Genomic DNA, 7,903 nt, shown 5'->3' on the forward strand with positions numbered 1-7,903 from the left:
TAAAGAATGCTGATATGGGATATGAACCATAACCAGTCGTCAACATGCAAGCAGCCAATTGAATGGTGTGAATTTATGCTACTCTGTTGAATTCATATATTTGTAAATCTGACTTTGAAAGAGTCAGTGCCTCCTCAGCCACGAACCCGCACGTCACTGGCTTGAATAGCTTAGAATTGAATGCACAATAACAGGGTAGCTATGTTTATACATGGCACTAGGCCCAGCTTGATATAAAACACAATTTTATACAATATACTGTATAAAGTAGACCCCTGCTATACATACACGTGAAAGTATATACAGTCCACAACAAAAAGACAAATGTAGTTTTATTCTTAAAAATAACTTAATTTTTTTATCATCTGGTTTTATGTAATTGTTTTGTTTATTATTAAAAAAGGGCTGGTCTTTCATTTTTGTCGTGGACTGTACAGCACTGAGTGTATGTATGTCTTACCTTTACTTGTAAATGAAGTCCATTTGCCTATCCTTCTGGACAAACATCTATATGACTTTGGTCTAAAAGTCCTATTATCTTCTTTTAGTTTTAAAAGTCTCTCTGTTTCAATAGAGATAATTATTGCAAGGGATGAAAGTCCTGATGCGTTGCACTTGACTTTCTCTACCTGACTTTTTTAGCCTTCACCCTTTTTCACTGCAGCGTTATGTCAGATCAGCAAGACTAGTAACAAGAGATGAGATCACCGCTCACCATATAGATGCAAATAGTATGCTGTTGTTGTTGTGTAACACATATGCAAGCAGGACACCAGGTTAAACATCTCAGAAACACTCGAGAGAAAGGAGTCTAGTCACACCCAGCAGGAGACCAAGGCAAGATGGACAATAACTTTACAAGGCGCATAGTAATTTTATTACATCATACCCACTTTGTATTTAAGGCAAACCAACAGAGCAGTCACTCTGTTAAAGGATCCTCCTGTGTTGCAACACTGCATTAACCTGCTTGTTACTTAGACATAGACAAAAGGTATGATATGATTCTGGTGTACCTTTGTGTTGGGAATTCATATGTTATTATATGTTTTGTGACCAGTGATATATGTTTAAATATTAGGTTTGAAATGTTGGATAAATTGATAATTGTTATCTCTGATTTTGTTCTGATTGTCCTTTGTGCAATTGTTTTAATAGTTTCTAGAGGATTTATATTCCCACGTTAAAACTGCGAAGGGATTAGTCTTTTGGTTACTTGGATTACACGGAGCATGATGCACAGCAATCTCGGCTAATCATTGAGATAATCAGACTGAGGGGGGGGGGGGTTTGTGGGTCTAACTTATTAAACATGCTTGTATGCTGAAGTTTAAAGCACACCATCCTAAACCCCTGAGTTGCGAAGTAGATAACCTATTAAACACACCTGTTAAGTATATCCAATCATGTCACTGAATTAATAGGAATGTTACAGTTCAGTTGACATTATCTAAACCGCTCCAATACGTGTTGCCTGTAACCTGGCCAGTGGTAATTCTTAACTACGCCCTGTCTGAACGAATAATCTAGCCTAACTAAAATAACCATTAGAAACTTAAAACTTCTTATTTTAAGTAGAGAATTGGCAATCTACTTTGAGAATCAACCCATTAGAGACCAAATTATCACTAGCAATATATACTTTTATTCTATGGAGTCAGATAAACGAGAATATTAAATATGCATCAAAATAATTTCACAGTGCCGGTTGGAGATTTAACCACGCCTTCCTCGCAGCATTAGTTACCATTGATTTGGGCTAAGGGAGCATCCTCCAGGTTTTACAGTTGCCTGTCCCTTGCTGCTATCTCTGCCCCTCTACTTATATATAACATTGAAACACTGTTTTTATATTACTTGCTCTAGGGACATAACTACAATCACACTTAAAATAATCATAAAAATAATAAAAAATATTATCAACTAAAAGGGTACTGAATTCGCCAATACATATTTACAACATTCAATTAAAAACAATGCAATATTTTATAAAATAGCTAGTCAAGCTAGCTAAGTTAGCAAAACCCAGTTCTGAAAAGTTAATATAGCATGTGCCCTCTGTTACTTTACTACGCCTAGGCCTTAGTAAAATCAATTGATCATGCAATTCTTGCGTTTTATCATGAAACAATCAAAGTTTTTGTAAGCACACAAAAGAGTACATTGTTATAATATTCTCTTGTGAAATTTGGAAAACGAGTAAGCGAGTCAACACTCTATACGGTTCTACAGTGTGTTGCCGGGTCAGGAGTTTGCACAATAGAGGGGCATGCGTCCTTTGTCTCTTGTCAGGTATAAATGTACCTTGTTCAAACAGGCAGTATCAGTTCTCTGGGATATTTCAGAAACCACCACCAACATGGGCAAGGTAGGAAAAAATATGGACAATTAAAATTAGTTCACCAACAAGGATGACGTGATCCAGTTTTAATTTGACTGAAGTGATCTAATGCTAAAATGATGAAACTTTTTTTTTCAGATTATCTTCTACGAGGACAGGAACTTCCAGGGTCGCTCCTATGAGTGCATGAGCGACTGCTCTGACATGTCCTCCTACCTGAGCAAGTGCCACTCCTGCAGGGTGGAGAATGGCTGCTTCATGGTCTACGACCGTACCAACTACATGGGAAACCAGTATTTCATGAGGAGGGGCGAGTATGCTGACTACATGAGCATGATGGGAATGAGAGACAACATCAGGTCCTGTCGCATGATCCCTATGGTAAGTTTAAAGCAAACACCAAGTAATAAGTTGTATTTGCTTTTCTCAGTCTAGTTGTATTTATGTTATTGTTATGTTTCTTTAAAACAGCACAGAGGCCAGTTCAGGATGAGGATCTATGAGAGGGAGAACTTTGGAGGTCAGATGCACGAGATGATGGACGACTGTGACAACATCATGGACCGCTACCGCATGTCTGACTGCATGTCCTGTAATGTGATGGACGGTCACTGGCTGATGTACGAGCAGCCCAACTACAGAGGCAAGATGATGTACATGAGGCCTGGAGAGTACAGGAACTTCAGGGACATGGGAATGGGAAGCTCAAGGTTCATGAGCATGAAGCGCGTCATGGACATGTGCTAAATGAACATTGTAACTCAAATAAATTATTTAACTTTCTAACCTTTAGTGCAGAGGTGTCCAACTCATTTTCGTTCATGGGCCACATTCAACCCACTTAAAACTCAAGTGGGCCGGATTAGTAAAATCATAGCATAATAACCTATACATGGATGTAAATGGACAACTCCAAGTTTTCCCTTTGTTTTAGTGGAAAGAAGTACAACTGCATATTACAAATGTTTACTTTCATTGATCCCTTTGCAAAACATTATGAACAACCTGAAATTTACAGGTTTAGTACAAGTCCAATTTCAACAATAAACAATAATAACAATACAGTACATATAAAACAACGTGTCAAGATCTAGAAATTATTTGAATTAGGAATTCAGGTGGTAACTTTAGTATTTAGCCTATTTGGAAGCTCACAATGCAAGATAGGCCTAACTGACAATAGTAACTGTCCAAACATGGGGTCAATTGTGGAAGACTCTCAGCAATCCCCTTCACAGTAACAGAGAGCTGTGCAGTCTAGGGCAGCTGTTTTGCACTCACACTGCTTAACACAACCCTTCTTATATTTGCAGGAGATAAGTTCATAGCTGGACTGGCCTCATCAGGCAGACATGTCCTAAATGGTTCATAATGACTCTCAGAAGCCTTTGACCAGCCCCATCCACAAGGAGAAGGAAGCTCAGGTGTTGACACCAGCATCTGACCCCATACATGGCCTCCTTGATAGACTGCCCTCTTAACATGCTCCCTTAGGGCAGCCTTTGTTGGAGGGATTGACTGCACTTGCAAATAACTTCCTCCTAGCTTGGTCTATGTCTGTGGATGTGCTGGTTCGATCATAGAGTAGGATTATAAACCTTTCAATTGCTGCCATTACCTCCTGTAGAATGTCATGTGGAGCAGAAGACAATTCTAATAGGGCATTTGTAAGCTCTGGAAAGACAGCCCACACAGCCCATACAGCCTTTTTCCCATGCCCAGCAAAGCTCGATACTGTGTCACAGCCAGTCAAAGCATGAAACACTGGAAGAGCACGTGCCTTCTCAGACCCAAGTGCAGCTGAGATTTCATGGGCTGCTAGGTATCGAAAACTCTTTCCAGTACCAAATACAAACCAAAGCTCATCCCCTGCCTTTAGACCTTGAGCTGCTACCACAGCTAAAACCACAACATCGGTATCAACACTTTGGATCATAATTTTCTGGTGACCATTTTGTACTGCATGGGTCACCTGTAATAACAAGCGAGTATCAACTTCCTCATGTGTGCATGGAGAAATTGAGGACAGATCAGCAAGGGGTGGCTTGCTGAGGACTTCCACATCATTAGTGATGAGAAGCTGATTATCCTCGTGCACAAACTCAAACCGTTTGAGCAGATCCTCTGAGAGGAGGGTGTCTTATTGCTGTCTACTCTGAGAAGATTTTGCCAATTCCTTGGCCCCACACCAGATCACGTCTAGTCACATTTTTTCCTTTTCTGGACAGATGTGGAATAAAGATGTCATGGCTCATTCTCATTCTTAAATAAGTTTTATTTATCTAGTTGTGAGCTAGTTGTAACAACAAAAGTTTTAAAATAAGTTATATTTATCTAGTTGTATGCCTACCTAGAACCGAGCATATGACAAATATGAACTCGAGGCATGTTGCAATGGTCAAGTCACATCTGATCTTTCTAATGAATTGGAGGACTTAAAGGTGACACCAACATGTCACTATTTTTGAGACTTGGGTAATTGTGAAGTTTTGGAAAAAGATTTAGCTAATTTTAACTAGCACCACTTACATTTATTACTTATTACTTATTACAGATTGCAGATTTTCTTTCTGCATGATAAAATGTATAATTATTTATGGAGATCAACCATATCATATCCAATATACGAAACTACAATATATACGAATTACAATTACAATGTTCATGCTGATAGTGTTAACCATCTTGAATTTGTATTGATTTATATGTATTCTTCATGTATAAACTTATTTAAACTAGCTCATCAACATCATATTTTATACCATGTTAATAAGAAAATTGATCTAAATAATGTTGCCAGTGGCGGCCATTTTTAAAATGGTCACCACGGCCGCCATGTTGAAATTCACGATGGCCCGATATCCAATTTTGTTCAGACTGCCATTGGCCTTGAATGTACCGAATTTCATGCTTTTATCACAAAGTGCACGATTTTTCAGCTAAGCCACCCCACTATAAGGACTTAATTGAGAAATTAGAGAAAAATATATACCCACCAACTATAACATAAAACTGCATTATGGTAATTACGTTCAAAGCTAATTTTCATCATCAGTCATTACTTTTACATGCCATTCTTGATTGCACATTTGAAAGGCACATTAGTATTGCCTCTGAAAATATACAATTTCAATAAAACAACATTTCACTGGTTATGTGACTTTCTTCTTCTGGCACTGTCAAGGATTCCAAGGCATACAAAAACACTGGATCCAACTGCACGACTCCAAGACAAGGTTCAAATAACAAAATTATCATTTACTCAAAATAACAAAGCTTTACAAGAATGTACATGGAACCCAAAACTAGGCTAGACGCAATACTTGGGTTTAACTCACAACTTTACAAGACTTGACAAGACTTGGACTTGACACTCTACTTAACATGATTTAACAAGACAAACTGGCACAGGACAAGGGGAGACATGGACTACTTATACATGAGGTAAGGAGACACAGGTGACAACAATCAAGGGAATGAGAGGGAAGGTGAGTTTCAAAACAAAACAGGAAGTGCAAGATGACACCAGACATGAGTTACGTTGACTTAATAAAACGTGAGACAACACTGAAAATGAACTAGACGACATGGCGAGACTTCAACTAAGGACATGACATCACACAATCTCGCGGGACATGACAGGCACCACACTGGTAGGCTAGCATCTTATCTCATGTATATAATGCTAGGCGTTTATCACAATAATAGTTCAGAACTAAGTCTTTAAAATGTTTCAGGAGGACAAAGGAGTAGTATATGAGACAAACCTGAAAACTTGTGACTTTCTTGAAATGAAATATGAGCAAGTTCCTAATTGTGAGAAAGTTACATTGATCAGAATCGGCCATGTTAAAGCGGAGATGTCCTACATGATCGTGGCTACTGAGCATCCCAAGCTCCAGTTCCAGTGTGGACTCAAGAATGAGCAACCACAGCCTTAGTGTGGCTCCTCAAGACATTGGAAATCCCATACACATAAAAGGCGCAACACTCCTTGAGGAGGTGAAAGAGACCCAGAAGGTGTATGGTAAAATGTTGAATATCGTCCTGAAGCAGATAAACGCTGTGCCATTGCTGGACCAACCTGAAGAAGCATTCTTTTCAATGGCAACAATCCAAGATGTTGGATATGGTGGTGTTTTAAATTCAATCTCGTAATTTTTCAGTTGAATTAAATATTTCAAACAAACAAAACAAAAAAGTTATTTTTATTATGTTTTATTTTATAACAAAGAATACGTCATGGTGTTCTTATAAGCCAATTGTTCTTATAAGCCATTGTCTCAAACTAAAATGATATTTGAGCTGTATTTGCTCAGACAGGAAGAATTCAATTTACGTTAGACGAAATGCGCAATGCACAATTGACCATGATCATTTAATGAGAATTTCACAAATACATATACTATATACTATATGTGTATATATATATATACACATTTTATACAACTTATACAGCCGACACGTCTATATATGATATACAGCTACCTATTGTCCGATAGTACATGCTGCAAAAGCAATTGTGCAACGGTGGATGGGGCGAAAAGGTGGCTTAAAGACCTCAGGTCCCTATGTCCCCATTGTCTATTCCCCGACCCCAGGTAGATGTGTTGTACAGTCTGATGGCCACAGGAAGGAACGATTTCCTGTGGTGTTCAGTGGTGCATCTGAGAGGAATTAATCTTGTGCTGAAGGTGCTCCTGTATGAGGCCAGCACGTGGTGGAGAGGGTGAGAGTCATTGCAATCACAGGTTAGTTCTTGTAATTGTAGTGTTTGTAATTTTTATTTCATTTCTTCTTTGGGTTTTTTGTCATTCAACTACTCCTGCATACTTCAACTTACGGACACCATTCCAGCATCAAACTGTTCAGGATGTTCAGGACATTATTGCGATGGCTTTAAGTGTTCATAGCATTCATAGTTTTTGAATTATTATGCATTTTCCAGCTAAAAATCCTCCTCCAGCCTCCTCCTCTTTTAGGTACTTCAAGTATTTAATAGATTTACAGTTGTACAGCAAAGTCTTTCAGGCAATTAAAGCATTAAAAATATTTTATGGTTGTACAGCAAAATCTTTCAGGAATGTAATGATTTAAAATATTCTATGGTTTTACAGCAAAAGCTTTCAGGCACTTTAAACATTCAGGTATGGATGCTACCTTCCCGTATGGAAAGCATTCAAACGCTGACTCAGCTCTTCATCTTAATTGGGTACATCTGTGTTCATCAATGAGCTGCAAAGTGGCATTCATTAGCGCCGTCATGCCGGTTGTTACTCCAGCTGGTACAGCAGCTTTCTTGGAATCATGAGGTTCTGAGTTAGATTCCGAGTGCAGGAAATAAACACATTTCAATCATTTAAGCAGTTATTCTGCAAAAATTCCAGCATTGGAACTCACAGCACATTTTCCTCAGGAAATGCATTTTTCTTGCTGTCAATGATGCGAACGAATCCAGTTCGTACTAATAGTACCTTTGTTTTCACGCTGAGGTTATGGAGTGAATAAAGCCTTTCAGAAGAAAAGTTTTGCCCAAGTGCAGCATTTGTCTCTTATGCAATG

The 7,903-nt window shown here is 38.5% G+C and overlaps 1 protein-coding gene across 2 annotated transcripts; it reads left to right on the forward strand.

Annotated features, from left to right (window-relative positions):
• The first annotated feature begins 211 nt into the window (after positions 1-211).
• Positions 212-3,088, forward strand: LOC143005765 (gamma-crystallin M3-like). 2 transcript variants are annotated; one of them, XM_076157148.1, is made up of 3 exons: positions 212-226; positions 2,480-2,722; positions 2,813-3,088. In XM_076157148.1, the coding sequence occupies exons 1-3, from the start codon at positions 212-214 to the stop codon at positions 3,086-3,088; spliced, it is 534 nt and encodes a 177-aa protein (XP_076013263.1). The 2 variants fall into 2 exon arrangements, with proteins under 2 accessions (XP_076013263.1, XP_076013271.1); XM_076157156.1 differs by lacking the exon at positions 212-226 and adding an exon at positions 2,360-2,368.
• Positions 3,089-7,903: the final 4,815 nt, after the last annotated feature.

The sequence above is a fragment of the Genypterus blacodes genome, unplaced genomic scaffold, assembly GCF_046128005.1.
Source record: "Genypterus blacodes isolate CSIRO-AG114 ecotype Tasmania unplaced genomic scaffold, CSIRO-AGI_Gbla_v1 ptg000008l_1, whole genome shotgun sequence".
NCBI lineage: Eukaryota > Metazoa > Chordata > Actinopteri > Ophidiiformes > Ophidiidae > Genypterus > Genypterus blacodes.

Bases quoted from the DNA above. Each gene is read 5' to 3' on its own strand.
- LOC143005765 (XM_076157148.1), top strand. The intron at 2,723-2,812 runs GTAAGTTTAAAG...TCTTTAAAACAG, and splicing joins CCTGTCGCATGATCCCTATG to CACAGAGGCCAGTTCAGGAT.